General features: G+C 40.8%; 1 protein-coding gene and 2 long non-coding RNA genes across 4 annotated transcripts; 1 reads left to right on the forward strand and 2 right to left on the reverse strand.

The window, feature by feature from the left end:
- Positions 1 to 2,393: 2,393 nt before the first annotated feature.
- On the reverse strand, positions 2,394 to 5,497 carry LOC127599216 (uncharacterized). Of its 2 annotated transcripts, none has more exons than XR_007962027.1 (3): positions 5,120 to 5,497; positions 2,703 to 2,816; positions 2,394 to 2,601 (listed from the first exon to the last, which is right to left on the reverse strand). It is a non-coding gene; the product is annotated as an uncharacterized LOC127599216 (long non-coding RNA). The 2 variants fall into 2 exon arrangements; XR_007962026.1 differs by lacking the exon at positions 5,120 to 5,497 and adding an exon at positions 2,978 to 3,254.
- Positions 5,498 to 11,021: 5,524 nt separating this feature from the next.
- Positions 11,022 to 16,444, reverse strand: LOC127599214 (uncharacterized). Its single transcript, XR_007962024.1, has 3 exons — positions 16,307 to 16,444; positions 12,849 to 13,010; positions 11,022 to 11,342 (listed from the first exon to the last, which is right to left on the reverse strand). It is a non-coding gene; the product is annotated as an uncharacterized LOC127599214 (long non-coding RNA).
- nudt19 (nudix (nucleoside diphosphate linked moiety X)-type motif 19) lies at positions 15,717 to 20,320 on the forward strand. The gene is made up of 3 exons (XM_052062909.1): positions 15,717 to 16,707; positions 17,707 to 17,914; positions 17,994 to 20,320. The coding sequence occupies exons 1-3, from the start codon at positions 15,931 to 15,933 to the stop codon at positions 18,200 to 18,202; spliced, it is 1,194 nt and encodes a 397-aa protein (XP_051918869.1). The 5' UTR covers positions 15,717 to 15,930; the 3' UTR covers positions 18,203 to 20,320.
- Positions 20,321 to 20,465: the final 145 nt, after the last annotated feature.

Here is a 20,465-nt window from a genome sequence, read left to right on the forward strand (position 1 = left end):
TCACGCTTATGGGCAAATCGAGATTCTTCAGATGACTTGACAAAATGTGAATATTTAAAATAAAAAAAAAAATAAAAAAAGGTTCTTGACTCGTTATAAAACACAACTTTATTTATAGAACACTATAAAATACAACCACAGCTGCATACAAAATGTTGTACATAAAGTAAAAACCAGCCATATAAAAACAAGGACGGTTAAACAATAAATTAATAACATAAAAACTGTAAACATAATAAAATACATGCTGAGCCCAATGCCAAAGATGAAAATGTGTTTTAAAACTTCACAGAGAGACCTTACCTAACATTTAACAGAAGGTCATTCCAAAGGGAGTGTGGATTAACAAAGTTCAATCTGGTAATGTTCGGTTTTGATTCCTCATGTGCCCTTTTTTCGCCACTTGTTCTCGTTATCAGCGTTCCTTGTGTGTAACCAATTAGCTCCCTCAACCCTTTGTGTGTTGTCCAGGTGTTTCTCGTGGTCTCGTCACTTAGCTTGTATTTAGTTCCCTGAGTTTCTGCCAGTCTTTGTTGGGTCATTGCGAACTGTAAGTATGTGAGCATACGTGTGCTCCTGTCATGTTTTGTTTCCTGTTGTAGTTTGAGACTTGTGATTTCTAGGCATTTTTTTAGTACTTCGACTTGGTGTCTTTTCCATTGGATTGTACTCCTGTGTGTTTTTTTTGTTAAATACATTTTGGTCAATCCACTCTGCTTTTTGGGGTCCTACAACTACCATCACGCAGAATGTGACAGGGAGGGCCTGTCAACCGAAAAAGTGTGAATCCCTCTGAGGCTCCGCTTAATTGTCTGTACCTCCAGTAGTGTCTGGTTCACTGACCAGAGGCTAGTGATGGGTCCATGAGGCCTCATGAGGCGTGTCGACACACTGACACACTGTTGATACTGTGCTGATACTGTGTCACTGACCACTGCCACCTGCTGGACCTTCAAGATCCCTGCAGCCAACCCACTTAACAGACTGAACTGACTGATAAATTTATTTGTATATTGAACATATAAACATACAATTCGGTAATAAATTGGCAAAAAGTGAAGGTAAGATGCAAAAAAAGGAAAAGAAAATAGTCATCATCACAATTATGTGTTCAAAGTAGTGATGGGTCCATGAGGCCTCATGAGGCGTGTCGACACACTGACACACTGTGTTGATACTGTGCTGATACTGTGTCACTGACCACTGCCACCTGCTGGACCTTCAAGATCCCTGCATCCAACCCACTCAACAGACTGAACTGACTGATAATTTTTTTGTATATTGAACATATAATATAATATACAATTCGGTAATAAATTGGCAAAAAGTGAATGTAAGATATAAAAAAAGGAAAAGAAAATAGTCATCATCACAAATATGTGTTCAAAGGAGTAGAAAGAAGTAAAAAAAACCCTAGAGTCCTACCCCTTCTTATATATGAATTGATCATTTTTCAAAATAGAAAAGAAAGTCTACATATCAACAAATGCTTTTACCCTTATGTATGCTGTACTTATACATTTTTACAACTTTAGGTTTGTATATACAGTACATACTCATTGGAGCACAAGTATATGTCGATTTTCTCATATTCATAATGGATGCTACATTTCATTAATATATTAAATAATCTCATCAATGTATTGCTATATTTCATGGGTGTATCGAATTTATTAGCTTAATTCTGATTTGTGTAGTTGTCTTGTACTACTCTCAAATTCATTTTTAATCTCAGCAAGAGAGTTACTCATTTTACTGGTCCGTTTCAGAATCATTCCACAGATTTACACCTATTACAGATACACTCCTTTGCGTGATGTTTGTTCGTGTTTTGGATTCTTCTGTATAGGTTAGTACCCCTTAAATTATGACAACTTTCTCGAATTTTAAAAAGCTTCTGGATGTTTTGGCAAAGGAGGTTATTGTGTGCTTTGTACATTGATTGGGCGATTTTGAAGTCAACCAGGTCATGAGATTTCATTGTTTAATTTGATAAACAGTGGATTTGTGGGTTCCGTCTATTTGGAGCCAGTGATTGTTTTAAAACTACAATACAAAGCAATCAGAACAGTGTTTTACTGGCATTTCCCCATATTTCCACACAATAGGTCAAATATGGAAGTAATAAAAGTGTGTACAAGGATTTCTTATTCAGCACATCCTTAGTTTTGGGAGGATCCCTATGGTTTGGGATATTTTTCTTTTATTATCTATTATGTAGCTGCCAGCACGGTTTTGCATCTACAACTGTTCCAAGACATTTTCATAAGGTCATTCATCGATTTGATGAAGTGTATACTATATCATTCACATCCATGCATTCATTCATTTTGCAACATTCAATGTGTTCAAATAATGTGAAGATCATTTGAATGAGGATGCTTGTGGGCTTTGATTTCACATGTTTATTGTGAAAAATAAGATGCTCCAATGTTTTAAACTTCAGCCTGTTGAGTCTTTTACAAGCAATTTCTCCTGCTGTGAAGAACACACGCTCACAAGGGACGGATGAGGCTGGCGTACAAAGGAACTCCTTTGCGAGGTGGGAGAGGTTTGGGAAAGAAGTGTGTTGGTCCTTCCAGTACAGCTGCTTCCTGGAACCTTGATTGTCAAACATGGAGTGGAGAGTCAACCAATAATTACTGATTGTCAATTAATCATCAACATAGCAACCGTGAAAAGATGAGTGAACGTTTGTATACCTGGCGTAATACCGGGTGTATCGCGAACTTCATTCTCATGCTTGGCCCGATAATGCCTCAGCATGGTGGAGGTGCTTCTGTTGGCGAATTGACTTGGCAAATTCGACATTTCACCTGTAATGAAATGTGAATAAGAAGTAACTAAGAGTTACCTTGAAGTGTATTCGGATTAGAACGGTACAACACGTCAATAATCTGAGAGGCACTCGGCGAGTGCCTCTCGCCGAGAGGCTCTCGGCGACAGAAGGCGATTTGAATAAATAAATAAATAATACCTTATTCTCCAGGACATCAAAATTGTCCCACACGGCGGATGATTTGCGTCTCTGCTCCATAATCGGCAAGGAAGGCAAGGCACGAACACGAAGTCTGCACTGACACGAGCTTCGACAAGCGAGCGTGAGTGAGGTCTGGCTTGTTTCGGCAGGTGTTCCTTATAAACACTGGGTGGCGGGCTTTTGCTGCGTCAACGCCCTCTGCACCGAGTCGACGCCCCCTGGACTAAGTGGCGCAGCCTGTACTGTGCCAAGCAGCCGATGCAGGTGCAGTTCACGTGTCAATTAGCAGCCTGGACTGTGTCAACGCAGCCGATGTGTCAATTAGCAGCCTGGACTGTGTCAACACAGTCAATGTGTCAATTAGCAGCCTGGACTGTGTCAACGCAGCCGGTGTGTCAATTAGAAGCCTGGACTGTGTCAACGCAGTTCACGTGTCAATCACGTGACGTAATGAGCCAGCACATGCATCGACACGTGGTTTGCTCTGTGAGCCCGGCGCATGTGTCAATGCATCGGTGTCGCTGGACCCATCACTAGTTCAAAGGAGTAGAAAGAAGTAAAAAACCTAACCCCGCCCCCCGAGTCCTACCCCTTCTTATATATGAATTGATCATTTTTCAAAATAGGAAAGAAAGTCTACATATCAACAAATGCTTTTACCCTTATGTATGCTGTACTTATACATTTTTACAACTTTAGGTTTGTATATACAGTACATACTCATTGGAGCACATGTATATGTCGATTTTCTCATATTCATAATGGATGCTACATTTCATTAATATATTAAATAATCTCATCAATGTATTTCTGATGTATTGCTATATTTAATGAGTGTATCGAATTTATCATCTTAATTCTGATTTGTGTAGTTGTCTTGTACTACTCTCGAATTCATTTTTAATCTCAGCAAGAGAGTTACTCATTTTACTGGTCCGTTTCAGAATCATTCCACAGATTTACACCTATTACAGATACACTCCTTTGCGTGATGTTCGTTCGTGATTTGGATTTTTTTGTATAGGTTAGTACCCCTTAAATTATGACAACTTTCTCGAATTTTAAAAAGCTTCTGGATGTTTTGGCAAAGGAGGTTGTTGTGTGCCTTGTACATTAATTGAAGTCAACCAGGTCAGGCGATTTCATCGTTTAATTCGATAAACAGTGGATTTGTGGGTTCCGTCTATTTGGAGCCAGTGATTGTTCTGATTGCTTTGTATTGTAGTTTTAAAACGGAGTGCGTTTTACTGGCATTTCCCCATATTTCCACACAATAGGTCAAATATGGAAGTAATAAAAGTATAATGTGTACAAAGATCTCTTATTCAGCACATCCTTAGTTTTTGGGAGGATCCCTATGGTTTGGGATATTTTTCTTTTATTATCTATTATGTAGCTGCCAGCATGGTTTTGCATCTGCATCTGTTCCAAGACATTTTCATAAGGTCATTCATTGATTTGATGATGAAGTGTATACAATATCATTCACATCCATGCATTCATTTTGCAACATTCAATGTGTTCAAATAATGTGAAGATCATTTGAATGAGGATGCTCGTGGGCTTTGACTTCACAATTTTTTATTGAGAAAAATAAGATGCTCCAATGTTGTAAACTTCAGCCTGTTGCGTCTTTTACAAGTAATTTCTCCTGCTGTGGAGAACACACGCTCACAAGGGACGGATGAGGCTGGCGTACAAAGGAACTCCTTTGCGAGGTGGGAGAGGTTTGGGAAAGAAGTGCGTTGGTCCTTCCAGTACAGCTGCTTCCTGGAACCTTGATTGTCAAACATGCAGTGGAGAGTCAACCAATAATAATTACTGATTGTCAATTAATCATCAACATAGCAACCGTGAAAAGATGAGTGAACGTTTGTATACCTGGCGTAATACTGGGTGTATCGCGAACTTCATTCTCATGCTTGGCCCGATAATGCCTGAGCATGGTGGAGGTGCTTCTGTTGGTGTATGACATTTCACCTGTAATGAAATGTGAATAAGAAGTAACTAAGAGTTACCTTGAAATGTATTTGGATTAGAATGGTAAAACAGGTGTCAATAATCTGAGAGGCACTCAGCGAGTGCCTCTCGCCGAGAGGCTCTCGGCGACAGAAGGCGATTTGAATAAATAAATAATACCTTATTCTCCAGGACATCAAAATGGTCCCACACGGCGGATGATTTGCGTCTCTGCTCCATAATCGGCAAGGAAGGCAAGGCACGAACACGAAGTCTGCACTGACACGAACTTCGACAAGCGAGCGTGAGTGAGGTCTGGCTTGTTTCGGCAGGTGGCATTGTGTAGCCACTAGCCAGACGCACTTCCTTATAAACACTGTGTGGCGGGCTTTTGCTGCGTCAACGCCCTCTGCACTGAGTCGACGCCCCCTGGACAAAGTGGCGCAGCCTGGACTGTGCCAAGCAGCCGATGCAGTCTAAACTGCACCGGTGCAGTTCACGTGTCAATTAGCAGCCTGGACTGTGTCAACACAGCCGATGTGTCAATTAGCAGCCTGGACTGTGTCAACGCAGCGGATGTGTCAATTAGCAGCCTGGACTGTGTCAACGCAGTTCACGTGTCAATCACGTGACGTAATGAAGCAGCACATGCATCGACACGTGGTTTGCCCTGTGAGCCCGGCGCATGTGTCAATGCATCGGTGTCGCTGGACCCATCACTACCAGAGGCACAAGGCAAGTACGTAGAGATGGAGGATCTCGGAGTGGTAATTTGGGGTGATGGCATTTACAGATCTAAAAACAAATACAAGAATCTTAAAATAAACTCTAAAATGTACAGGCAGCCAGTGAAGGGAGGCCAGAATTGGAGGTATGTGCTCCCTCCTATGAGCTCCAGTTAGGAGGCGAGCAGCAGTAAAGTTCAAGAAGTAGATTGTAACTTTGGAGAAGTTGCATCAAGCCAGATCACATCAATCTTTTAGATTGTTATTCCCCTGGCCTCTTTTGTGAGGCTACTTGCTACTGGGCTCATAATTGTCAGTAAGTCTACCCCAGGAATGTGTGGTCAGCGAGGCAGAGCCTCTCTGTTCCCTACCCTGCATGTGAAAAGTTTTTAAAAAATTAAATAAAAATGACTGCATTATTTTTTGTTTTCATTTTAGTTCTCTGGTCCATGCTCTGCATTCATTTTGTTTTTCAATTCAATAAAGTCAATGATTTGATCATTGAAACTAAAAGACCTAAATTTGAATATTTCTTGTTCAAATCAAATGTGAAGGGAACTGAGGCATTGCACTTTCAGCGCCTCCAGCCACACTCACACAAGAGACATTGCTATTTGCCTTTACATCACCAATATATGTGTTTTATCACATGTACTGCACATGCTCACGTTCAAGAGTCTGTCTAATATATCCAATATATCCAATGAACGTCTTTGGTCTTTCTGATCGGCCAGAAAAGCGCCTGGAAGTGCATGGCGGAGCCAAGAAAACATAGAACTGATTGAAGCACAACTAAAATATTTGAAAACAAATGTTTCAGTTCAGGTCACAATAAAAAAAAAAACAGGCTAATCATCTGTTTTAGGTTCATGTTTTTATATCGGATTCCAGAGGTGTTAGTGACTCATATACCAGTCATGAACCTTGCTTTTCGTGTGCACTGATTGAACATGGTGAAATGATGCGATAAAGATTCCAATATGGAGGTTTAGCCCCATACAAATCTCGCTTGACAGATGAAGAGGAATGTCTAACAATGAGCTGCGAGATCATAACCAGTCTGTGAAGCGCTGGGGGCTCCAGGCGGTGTTTAGAAGTGCGCACAGATGGGATAAACATCAGAGAGGATGCTGCCAGACATTTACTAAAAGCTGTTTACACTCCTCCAATCGAGACAAAATGCCCCCGAACAACATCATTTCTTTTTTTTTTTGTTCTTTATTTCCCTTCCATGTATTGTTTTAAATATCATACTTAAACTGGTGATGTATTTTCCACATCTTGTGTGTGCAGGATGTGTGGAGAAAAGTACCTGTGCATTAAGGTTGTTAAAACTAGGGCCTGACCAATATGGACTGATTGAGGCTGATGGCAAGCCTGCTATTTGGCAGAGTAAAATTCAACTCACCGATAATCGTCCAATTAATAAATTATGTTTTTCCTTTTGTAATACAACGATAAACAAAAAAGACTGTTTTAGTATACATTCTCCAAAATTTTTTGTTTAACTTGACAGCAGAGAGAAAAATACGCCAAAATTGGCTGATTTTTTTTTTTTTTTTTAGGGGGGTGGAGGTCGCAAGCACATTCGAATTGTATCTTGTTCTGATGTTGTAATGTTTTAATGTGAAAAACAACAACAAAGTCAACCATTTTAAAACAGCTACTATCTGATTAATCAGTCAGACCCTCATGAAGTCACATTTTTCCCCTGCAACATTTTTGTGCATTTGTTTCCACTCGGCACATCTGTTTGCCCCTAAGTGTCTGTGCTGCACGTTTGTATGTTGCAGTCCGGGGGAATTCAGAGGCACGTCTGTAAAATTTGCCTGCTCATTGTGCCACAGTGGCTGCTCAGCTCGTGGCTCGCTCTTGTACTTGATGCGTGTTTAGCTGCTCTTTGATCAACGGATAGCGAGATGTTGGGCAGGTTGGAGATGCTGTTTTAAATAAATGATATAGAAATAGTACAGACCGAAAAAGTGACAAAAGTAGTATGATCAGTGAATTATGAATTATAATGTATCAGATGTTGTTAGTTTATTGTACAACTTCAACAGCGAGAACACCTGCCAGCTTACACTTACTTATCCAGTTTATCCATACCTGCAGACTGTTTAAAAAAAAAACTTCTCTGAATATCTGTGAGCATAACCATTGTATTCTCAATGTTATTTCGAGAAAAAAAAATCATTCAAAAAAATGTAAGCAGTACTGCTATTTCATATTTTCACGGGCAGTTGTAGCTCTGTTGGTAGAGCAGGCCGTCCAGTCACTGAATCCAAGCTGCAGCAGTCCGCTGGCCAAATGTCCTTGGGCAAGACAGTGAAACAGTAATTGTGCTCAAAGGTGTCATCTTAAATCTTCTTCAATACTGCATAGGTAGGGACCTCCTTACAACATGCCATGCAATTCATCTATAAAACGTTTATGTTCCGCAGTGCTGCTGTTTTGGTTAGCAAAGAGGGATCAGCAATTAAAGTCCAGTCAAAGGTATTAGATTTATTAATTACTACCTAATATTTTTTCAACCTTGATGATGTCATGATTCGGTTTGGGACTAACAGGTGGCACTGTAGGGCTCCTCCTGCAGCTGCACACCTGCTGGTCATTAGGTAATTAGTGCTTTATAAAAGGACTCCCAGCCCGACCACTCATTGTCGGGTCATTGTTGCTGTTTGCTGCTGTCATGTTTGTTCTGGTCATGTTTTTGTTCCTGTTAGTTTTCGACAGATAAAAGGATCATTTTTATTTTGGGCATGGTGCCTGTTTGAAGGAAGACCAGCGATGGAGGAAATATGATATTTTAATGTAGTCACATTCATTTGATGAACGAGATCTCTGCCGCGGTCAAACAATTCTAAAAATGTTCGTTGGACTTATTTGGTTTCAAAAAGAAGCGGACTTATCAGGTGGTACTGTTCTACCACACTGTTGCAATCACCCCCCCCCCCCCCCCCCCCCCTGGTCCCAATGCAAGCAGACTATAACAGCAAACATGAAGACAAAAAATTCCAAGCACATCTTTGTCCAGATATTCAACAAAATGTTTCTACCTTGACTTGGGTGTTCACCCTTATACAACTAACAACCGCACTAACTAAAGGTAACCAGTAATTGGCAATACATGTCAAATTTCTTTCCACATATTTATCATAAAATCTCCCTGATGAACCCACAAGAATACAGTATCTGAATGTAGCCTATGTGGATGTTAAATTATATAAGCCATATTTTGAGATAAGATTTTGTGACACATTGCTGAAGGACCCAGTAAACAAGCTGCAGCCTGCTTGTGAAAACAAGCAACCACACAAAATCTGTCAAAGTCTCTTATGAAACATTTGTGAGAGGGCACAGCCATTTCAATTTTAAACATTTTTTTTCAAACGTTCGTTTTATCTGTAGAATTTTCTTTATTCTGGTTTTTAAAGTTTTTTTTTAAATGAAAGGTCACTGAATTGATTGCAGTATTATAATGCAAATCATAATCCAGCATCTGATTGAGAAAAAAAATCACAGTAATATGATGATAAGGGTATGCGGATAAGGTCTAATCAGAGCTTTCCACTGTATCCCTTTAATGAGTCTATCTTTACGGGTTTTTTTGTCTGTGTATTGGAGTGCTCAGTGATTTCATCAGCATATTTAGCATATTCCCTCTCAATCAGCCTGGATTGATTAGGATGCTCTCGAGCAATAACTGAATTGGTGAAACTGTACTTGATTACATCACAGCGAGCACAGCGGGTCTTACTTTTTAGTATACTGTAGTGGTCGATTTTCAACATACTATATGTTGGGTGTCATGCACTGTTACGTTGAAATGCATACAATTTTGAATCCATTGTCTTCCAATTTGAACACTCTTTTGTTTTAGTACCAGTTGCAGTTAACGATCAAGTACATGTCTTCCATTCGATGTACCTTTGAGCGAGAATTGTTGCATTCATTTGTTTTTGATATGTAGTTGCATCAAAATAAATTAGGATGTTGCATAAAAGGTATTTTGTCAGTAATTCAACAGGTGAAACTTGTATTAGATGAACCCCAAATAGAGTTAAAGATAGATAGAAAATCCTCCCACTAATTTTTCTTATCTGTTGTGCTGTGCTGCAGAGAGCACTGTGCTCTGTCAAGCTGCAGTGATCTCAAAATCTGCAGGGGAGTTTTCCTATCTGATGGAGGCTTTCATCTCCCACCCTTGGCCCACCTTCACTCGTGGACCACCGTGATGGTGTCCAAGCCATCAGCTTTTGCCATCATCACACTGAGCTTTGTCGCGTATGCCTTGGCTCTTTTCTTACCTGAATGAAACCCTTTTGTCATTGTCGCCAAGTGTCTGGCAACTGTCTGGCACTCTTCATGACTACTACATTCTGAATCCCGCTAAGTATTCTCCAAACTAAATGCAGTAATTTTACAGTAGCTTTAAATAAAATTTTTATGGTACGCAGGCTTCCAATAAGGAGGATTGGATCTCTTTCATTGGCGTGGAGCTCTTATTTTGGTGGTCTTTCTTTCATACTGGTGGAGTAGCCAGAACACCAGTAATGTTAGCGGTGGAGCTGACATCCCCGTTGGGACTTTTGTGGAGTTTTTGTTGCCAACTAAAATAACCTGGGCCAGTTTTATTTCAAGACAAGATGTTATAATAGACAACTTCATACATGTTTAAATAAAAGCTGTAATAAATATTGTGAGCAACAAATACACACTGAGCTTTGTCGAATTATGTTTTGCCACACTTCATAAACGGCTATTCAGACCCTAAGGAAAATCATCACATTTTCCATACGCCTGAATAACAGCACGATATTATCTTACATGCGGCCAAGCTTATCTTTTGAAGCATAAAATACACATCAAACAAGCTGTGCAGGGGGAGTGAAAGAGGTTTTGTTCCTGCGTTCAACAATGCTCCACTGACATCTAGTGGTAATTTTTTTTCTTCATTTTCATTGTGATCATCATCGACATCTTCTGTCAAACTCGTGTACGGTAATCACAAAGGCTAAAGGGCACATATTCTTGCCATAATAACGCTGGACTAAAAACGCAAACAAAACCATTTATCATCTTAATAGCACCATTTTATTCTCGGCCACTTACATAGGCTAGCCAAAGGATCAAAACAACGTGTATACATGAGATTTAAACATTGATGAAATCTCACCTTGCACCAAGAGAACAATGTCAGCTCCCAAAATGATGATAATGATTAAAAGTTTGGTCGCAGTGAAGTTGTTTTGCACATAACTTGCTAGTTTGACACTGCAGATGGTCCACCAATATTAAACAACATTTAATATCCTACTTGTCTGTTTAAACTAAACAGCCAATCCAACATGAAAAGTGAGCGGTGTCTCCAGTATTTATCACTCCATAAGCACTATTGTTTGTGTTGCCAGTGGTTATGCGCAGAAATCAACGTTACTTTTAGCTGCAGCCGCCAGACACTTTGGTGATAATAACATGAGGGTTGCATTCAGGATAGAAACGAGGAGTAAACTTGGCAAAGCACAGGGTGATGATGGAAAAGGATGAGGGCTTGGACACCATCACGGTGGCCCACGAGTACAGGTAGGCCAGCAGGGAGTCGAAAGCCTCCATCAGAGAGGAATACTCCCCTCCAGATTTTGGGATCAGGGTGCCCAGCTCGGTGTAGCACAGGGCTCCTGTGAAGCACGACCCAACAGATAAGACAAATTAGTTGGAGGCTTTTTTTCTGATAGCAGGTTCAAGAAAACAACTCATTCGGGTCGGGAGTGCGCTGGAAACTATCCATGACTTTTGGGCAAGAGGCAGAGTACATCATGAGACTGTACAACAGTCAATTAAAGGCCACATTTAGAAAAATATTTTTAAAAAACACAATTATTTGTGTTGTATTACTTTAAGAAGACTGTGGGGTTTTTTTTCTTTTTGGTTTTTGGGATGAAGATCAGATCACATTTTATGACCAATTTATGCAGGAAAATTAAGAATTCCCCAAAACGTTGGTGAAATTCAGATTTTTATGACTTTCAGAAGCATCGGACGAAATGTTTCACTTCCAAAGAGCAAGTAAGATGCATTTTTGTGTACATGCATTCCAGTTCATCCAACCTTTTTGAAAAACACAGTATTCCCTCTGAGGTGGATGACCCTGGAGACAAGGATGGCAACCTTAATCAGCATTCTCGTGATTTGATATGTTTAAAATAGCTCCCACAATCAATGATGTCAGTGGCCAGCATTGCTGGAGGCTAATATTTGACTGAATTCCTCTGCTTCATCATAATTCCCCTGTAGGCCATTAATAGATTTGCTCATCACGCCCACTTGGCTGCTTGAATGTCTTGACAAATTGGTTTATACACTGTGCTACTTTGACTTTCAAGTTTAATTTCACCGCGAGTGACTTTTTAACTCACTCATGTTTAACATTTTGGCTTGAAATAAAACAAAACAAATAAAAAATCAAGCAACCGTAAACAGTGTCTGTAAATACCAATGAGGGGAGGCCTTTATTTGTTGGAGTTTTTGTAATATTAAACAATGTATAGGGCCATGATCGTGTCGCGGTTAGTACCCTGTGTTGTGCTCGCAACAATCCTGGTTTGATTCCTGTTCACGGCATGTGCAAAGAGCATACTTAACTTCTGCAGGCGGCCCAGTGATCGAGTGGTTAGCGCGTCGACCTCACGGTGCAGAGGTCATGGGTTCGATCCCGCCTCCGGCCTTCCTATGTGGAGTTGAATGCTCTCCCCGTGCCTGCATGGGTTTTTTCCGGGTATTCCGGTTTCCTCCCACATTCCAAAAACATGCATGGCAGGCTAATTGAACATTCTAAATTGTCCCTCGGTGTGAGCGCGGTTTGTTGTTCGTCTGTGTGTGCCCTGCGATTGGCTGGCAGTCGGTGCAGGGTGTCCCCCGCCTACTGCCCAAAGTCAACTGGGATAGGCTCCAGCTCCCACCGCAACCCTTGTGAGGATAATGCGAATCGGAAAATGGATAAACAATTTATATCTTGTGTGTAATTAAGGTGGCAAAGGGGAGCTACCACAAACCGCATTGTGTGTGTAGTATGCAGTAGTCATGTACAGGAATAAAAATCGAACTTACCCTTGGCTGCAGCTGCCAAAACTTTGGTGACAATGACAGCAGGCTTGCATTCAGGATAGAAAGGAGCTTTGGCATACTCGTCAAAGCTCAGAGTGATAATGGAAAAGGATGAGGGCTTGGGCACCATCACGGTGGTCCACAAGTAAAGGTGACCGAGGAGCAGGAAGCTTCCATCAGATAGGAATACTCCCTTACAGATTTTGGGATCAGGGTGACCAGCCTGGCGTGGCATAGTGCTCCTGTGAAGAACAACTCAAAGGATAAGACAAATTAGTGGGCGGCTCTTTTTTCTGATAGCAGGTTCAAGAAAACAACACATTAACCTGTTCAATCTGACCTTTGAATGAGAGGCAGGGTCACATTAAAACGTATGGACAATTTAGAACAGGGGTGCCCATTAGGTAGATCCTGATCTACCGGTAGATCTAAGACAGGTCCCAAGTAGATCCGAGGAGTGTCGAGGAGAAAAAAACAAAAACAAAAAAAACCCAACAATTTGTGTGTTTTTGTACATGTTAGTAAGATTTTTGTCTTAATGTACGCTGCACCCTAATCATCCTCAGTCTCATTTTCACAAAAAAAAAATTAAATTAAAAAATAAAATAAAGCAGGTAAATCTTGAATTTACGGTGGCGCGTGAGTACGAGACCGGAAGTTGTTTGCGCTCAGCAGTCTGTAATTGCAGCTTGTAATCAGAGCTGTTGCGCTCTGTCTTTTATCGTCATTATTCTCATTCAGAGTTTGCTTCGTGTACAATTCACCGAGGTCACGGGCAAAGAATAGGAATCTCGGAGGGCCCAGGGAAGCACTTTAAAACTGTACGTGTGAGCTACGATAGTTAACAGGCTGCAAAAGTGCATCGCATGCCTCAGTTTCAGGCTGTTTCTCATCATGGCGTTCATGTGTGCGTGTGTGTGCGCGTGCCGGTAAGGGTAGATCCCGGGAGGTTAGTTGATCGAAAAGTAGATCTTCGGTCCAAAAAGTTTGGGCACCCCTGATTTAGAATTTACAGTACATGGATGTGGCGGCCCGGTAGTCCAGTGGTTAGCACGTTGGCTTCACAGTGCAGAGGTACCGGGTTCAATTCCAGCTCCGGCCTCCCTGTGTGGAGTTTGCATGTTCTCCCCGGGCCTGCGTGGGTTTTCTCCGGGTGCTCCGGTTTCCTCCCACATTCCAAAAATATGCATGGCAGGCTGATTGAACACTCTAAATTGTCCCTAGGTGTGAGTGTGGCGTGGATGGTTGTTCGTCTATGTGTGCCCTGCGATTGGCTGGCAACCGATTCAGGGTGTCCCCCGCCTACTGCCCGGAGACGGCTGGGATGGGTTCCAGCACCCCCCGCGACCCTAGTGAGGATCAAGCGGTACGGAAGATGAATGATGAATGAATGAAAGTACATGGATGTTTTTATTTTGAGGTCAGGGTTGTTATGTACTGTAATTTACTACGTGGCTCTTGAAATGTATATTTATGTATGTATATTAGTGAATGTTTAGAATATTCATTGCTTGTGATGTTTGTATTTGTTATTTAAATAAATAAAAAAACAATGACAAAAACCTTGTTTGAGTGGGTGAATATATGGTGGATTTGTGAGGTGGGATTCATTACACTTGTACAATCAAAAAAGACCTAATAGGCTACAAGAACTGTAATTTTGACTTTCCAAACGTTATTAATGCTCATCTTTTTATAACACTGTCAGTTAGGTACTATATATGATTATCATTAATGGGGTAACTCTTAGTATGTAGAACTGCAGACTGAGAGCAGTTTCACATATTTTGGCTCTTATTTATCTACCCAAGAGGGCAAAATATTGGCGGTACAGGTACCCTCATCGCCTTTAAAGTGCTGAGACTTTTCATAAATAACTTGCCACATGATGAATATTAAACACAGAAGCACTGTCTCAACCAATAGCAAGAGCTAGATTTCTTGTTTCTTTTCACTGTAAATCATTTAGTTGCCTGTCAGGAATGTGTTCATGTGACAATGTGAACTTTTAGTGCCCTATGTTTTGGGTACTAAGTCAGCAAATAAAACTATAAACATGCAATGCAAGCAAACACTTATTTGGCTGATAAAGGCACTGCAGGAGCTGCATGGTTTGGGTTCATTAGGGTTCAGTTTGCAGCAAAAACATTCGAGGTATAGAACACAAAACATATTTTCCTAGGATAAAATAGAAAGTGACTCAGTGCATCATAAATGCTGAATAAGATAGATAGATAGATAGATAGATAGATAGATAGATAGATAGATAGATAGATAGATAGATAGATAGATAGATAGATAGATAGATAGATAGATAGATAGATAGATAGATAGATAGATAGATAGATAGATAGATAGATAGATAGATAGATAGATAGATAGATAGATAGATAGATAGATAGATAGATAGATAGATAGATAGATAGATAGATAGGTCAGCTTAGTTGAGTTAGCTAGGCCAACTCACCGTGCCAATCTCCTGTCAATTAGTGTTTGATCAAATATCTTAAATTACATATAACAAAGGCCAACATAAACAACAGCACATGAGTGAAATACAATAAATTGCATAAATTAATAATGATAATAATTTTGAATTAATGTAATTCAATTAATAACGTGTTAACCTTAATTTTTATATCAAAATCGTTTTGATAGTATTTTATGTGATTTTTTAAAATAAAATATAACCATCAACATTGTTAATAAAAGAGTAAATCGTGAAATATTTCTACCACTCTTTATATGAATCAGCACCTGCACATTGTATTGTTTTATATATTTTATTTTTACGCGTGATAGTTTTGTGGTTGAAAAGAATCCGTTTCGAAATTAAAATTGAAACATAAAACAACCTAATTCAAAAACAAATGCCACAGATTTCTAACGTACAGCTCGAGCAGGCGACTGACGATCATGCGAGAACGTGAGTCATGACGATCATGCGAGAACGTGAGTCATCCAGCCAGGAGATGGCAGCAGCTGCTTTGGAATCACCCGGCCAGTAGGTGGCAGCAGTGAAGCTTGCAGCCTTTAATTTGGTAGAAATAGTTCAGATTGGAATTGCGATTACTTCCGGGTGTTACCAACACAACAACTTTGCTCTTAGATGCAGTGACTTTCCAATGAATTTGGCAAAATTTTAACATTTGACGTTTTAAAATGAACACTGGACTGAAACACTGGAAGGAGGCCGCCACTCTCATTCTATTGGCGGGTCACAGGCTCGGCGTGGAAAATGTACCTACACCGGGTTTTGCGTGTTCTCAGTCGACCGTTAAAACGGAAGGACGACCTCGGGTTCCTCACATCTTTGACTACGATGTTTTGCTCCTGAAACGAAGCAGTAAAAGCGGATTCATGCCTAACGCCTATGTGTTCCCCGGAGGATTGGTGGACCCTTCCGACTTTTCGAGTGAGTGGTTGGACGTTTTCAAAGCTTTTAGCAACTCTCCCAACTTTGGCTTAAGGCGCGTCCGGCAACCACCAGAGACTAGACCGCCGATATTTGCTACCGACCGGCACAAACTGGGCTCACCTATACCGGGAGAGGTCGCATTCCGGATTTGCGCCTTGAGAGAGACATTCGAGGAGTCTGGCGTGCTGCTTTTCGTGTCTAAAAAGGAAGAACTGAGTTTGTTAGAGAGTCTGAAAGACAGGCGCGACAACGATGAAGTCAAACATTACGAAGTAAACGAGCTTTGCAGCGATGAGCTGAATAAATGGCGGGCTTTGGTGAACCAGAACCCTTCAAACTTCGTCAGGATGTGCAGGGAGCTGGAGGTGCTGCCCAACATCTGGGCCCTCCACGAGTGGGCCAACTGGCTGACCCCCGAGGGACAATACGGCGCGAAGAGGTTTGACACTGCCTTCTTCATGTGCTGCCTGGAAGAGAGACCATGCGCCCTCCAAGACCAAAAGGAAATTCAACACTTGCAGGTGACACTTAATATACATTTATGCCATCTATCTTGTTTGTCTATATGTGCCCTGTGATTGGTTGGCGACCCGTCCGAAGTGCATACTGCCTCTTGCCCAAAGGCAAAACGGGTAAGCTTCAGCTCAACAGCAACCTTTAGGACAAGTGCTGTATGAAATGCACGTATGGGTACTCCTTTTGAAGCGTCATGTGCAAATGTGTTATAAATGAGCCATCAAATGCCTTTCTCTTATTTCAAGGTACCACAAACTCCTAAAGGATGCTGATACCAGCCATTAATACTAAAAAAATAATCTGAAAACGAATTAGTCTTCCTTGCAAGTAGTTGGTGCTACATTGTGGGGTTTTCTTGTGGCCGTTTGACACATTGGTGAATCATTTTGCATCCAAAGACAGAAAGGTGTTTCTTTACAATTAACCTTTTGTGTTTTTTGTTATTGTAAAGTGTCCTTGGGTGTCTTGAAAGGCACTTATAAATAAAATGTATTATTATATTATTATTATTATTGTAAATACGAGTGGTAATACTTGGTATTGGTATCGGTGAGTAGAAATGAGTGAATACTTGTACTGATATCGATCTGAGAAAAAAAAGCGGTATTGAACATTCATTCATTCATTCATTCATTTTCCGAAACGCTTCTATCCTCACTAGGGTCGCGGGGGGTGCTGGAGCCTATCCCAGCTGTCTTCCGGCAGTAGGCGGGGGACACCCTGAACTGGTTGCCAGCCAATCGCAGACGAGGAAAAAGTTTTAAAATTATTTTTCATGGTCTCATGTTTTAATATCAGAATCATCTTTATTGGCCAAGTATGTAGAACACGCAAAGAATTTATCTCCGGTATAACACGCTGCATTAGTATCATCGTAAACAACAAAATCATTGAACCATTTTAGAGTAATGGTTGCCTGGTTATGATGATAACCAGGCATTTGAATAGGATGTGTAGACTTTTTACATCCACTGTAGCTCACCTCCTTTGTCGATGCATCCCAGTGGTCGACACCCTCGGACGTCCTGCAGAGCTTCGGGGCTCGCAATTTGTGGATTGCCCCCCCGCAGTTCTATGAGCTGAGGCGTATGTGCCGTTTCCCCTCGCTGAGCGACCTCCACGCGTTTGCCAGTCGACGCGGCACCGACGGCTGCGAGCATTGGCTGCCTGTCATCCTCTTCCAGGACAACGCCTACGTATCAGTGCTGCCAGGTGCGTGATTCATCTGGGGTTTTTTCCATCCCTTGACCGATTGCTCCAGTTTTGAAATTTTGTTGCTGTTCACTCGTAGGAGACCAGCTGTACCCGTCTACCGTTTCAGAAGCGACTAAAGTGGAAACAAACATGGAGATTCAAGGAGGTTCTAAATCTGCGCTACATCGCTTGTTGATCTCAGACCCCTACAGTCCAGAACTGCAGGTCAACATTACACCAAAGTACAACCACACGCTGCCTCTCATTGGACCAGTAAACTCCCCATCCCTTGTGGGAACACAGTAGCAGCAACTCACGAACAAGAGCACTTCAGAGAGAAGACACACAATCAGGTGTTAATGTGTTGAAGCCATATGAGTTGTGCAAGACTTCGGGACAGTTCCCTCTCCCTTCACTGTCTTCAGGCTTTGGCCCATGTACACGTGCCATATACAGCACAGGTGTCAAACTCAAGGCCCGGGGGGCAGATCTGGCCCAGTCATAATGGCGCTCCAAGGGACACGGTAACAGAAATGTGGCCTGCAACAAAAATTAGGTGATCACCCCTGATATACAGTATTGGTTGATTCATGCATTTGCAGGAGGTGGAGGTAGTGGGTACATATGATGGTGTTGTGACAACTACTGATGTCATTTTTGGATGAAATAAGGTTTTTCAAAGTGAAATCACAAAAAAACAAGATCAGACGCTAACACAGAATCAGAGATGTAATTTAAAGAATCTGGTTCGTTACTCATCAACATGCCTTTAAATTTTACAAATAGAAATTTACAAACAAATGCAGTGTCACTGACAAGAAAAAGAGCAACGTTAAAAGCTACACGTACAGGGGCATTTTTTATGAAATTATAATATCGTGGAACCTTCACAAACTGAAACTCCTTTATAGAGATTCATCACATGTCGTGTGAAATATTACATTCATTATTTTTATTGGTTTCATGATTATTTATTGCTGCTCCCGAAAACCAGTAAAACACGATGTCAAGAAATTAGAATGTCGCAAACGAAACCTCCATTTTCTAAAGGAAATTAGGTCGGGATTTGCCTTCTGAAAACTACTGTGTTAAATGAATCTTGAGTATCATCTATACAGTATACTTTTAATTGAACTACTGAAATTAAAAAATAGCTTAACAACCTCAGCCTTTTATGCAGCCAACATTTATTTCAGTCAAAGAACAACTTTTTTGTGTAGCAATGTGAGAAATTGAATTGCATGACTGTTGACATCAATCCAGCCGTTGAATGCCTCCTGTGTCGTGGCTATTCATATAAAGTTAGCTTCTTGTATTGTTATTACAGGGATGGCAATTTTCCGCGGATACGCAGAAATCCGCCGTTATATTTCTTAAATTGATCATTTTTGTCAATCGTCTAAATCCGTTGAGAAAATTTTAGGGGGGGGTCAGGTACCTTATCATCAAGTTTTCACGAGCTCTCCCGATCAGTCATTCCATCTTCCGATTGTAAACAGCCCTGTGATTGGACGTGTATGATGTCTTAACTTGTTGTGATTGGTCACCCCGTCCAGGCACGCCCCTTTCCGCTTTTTTCATTATAATAAAGCACAATTTATTGTATTCGATTTTATATTGCTTTACCAAGGGAAATCAAAAACATCCAGGCTAAATACATTCACTGTATGTGGATTAAAATGGAAATAGTGTAAAACACACCTGTGTACGTCTGACAAGCTAAGTTGAAATAACACAGCTCAACCTTTGTGCTGTTTGCCTCGGAGAGTCAGTTGAGGGTTACCATGGCAACTCCACAGCCTTGGAAACCCACAATCTTTGTCAGTGATGAGACAATGATGCATTGCCGTGCATGGCTCGCGTCGGTGCCGAGAACTCTGTTTGGGAGAAGACTCATTGACCTTTCAATGACCTTCCACATATGATTAAATTGGAATTCAACTTTTTGGAAGGAAATTGTCAAATTTTCAAGCTTGCCAAAATATATTTAGATATCTCCTGAGCTGTCCGAAATAGTCTCCAGAGTCAGCAACCCTTCACGCTTCAGAAACTTCCACGTCCAACATTTTAGTCCCTTCCTTCTTCGACATGTTTAATTCATCACAGTGTATTTTTGCATCTTTTGGAACTTTCTTGAAATGACAGGAAAGAGAAACAAGATGCAAAATGGTTTTCGTGCAGCACTGTGTCCTAAGTGCTTTTTATATAAAGAAAGGACCAGTGACTTTTAAAGGATGCACAACAGCTTGAGAAAATAATGGGGAGGAATGGAAAATGTTTACATTTTTACATTCCATGTTGGGAGAACAACTCCGACAACTCCAGGGGGTTGGTTTTTTTTTTAACAAAGGCTAATAATGCAAACAATTAAAAACAACGCTGTATGCCATAATATGTTCTGATGAAATTCAATTTCAAAGCTTCGTGTCGCGGTTTAAATTCAATTCATTTTTCAAAGATTGGATTTGTGCCGCTCTCTTTCTTAAAAAAAAAAAAGTTGCAACACCTACATCTTTTTCTCTGATTTTTCCATATAGATAATAGATTCCAGAAAAGAAAGCAGATCTTG

The sequence above is a fragment of the Hippocampus zosterae genome, chromosome 4 (genome assembly GCF_025434085.1).
Source record: "Hippocampus zosterae strain Florida chromosome 4, ASM2543408v3, whole genome shotgun sequence".
Taxonomy (NCBI): Eukaryota; Metazoa; Chordata; class Actinopteri; order Syngnathiformes; family Syngnathidae; genus Hippocampus; species Hippocampus zosterae.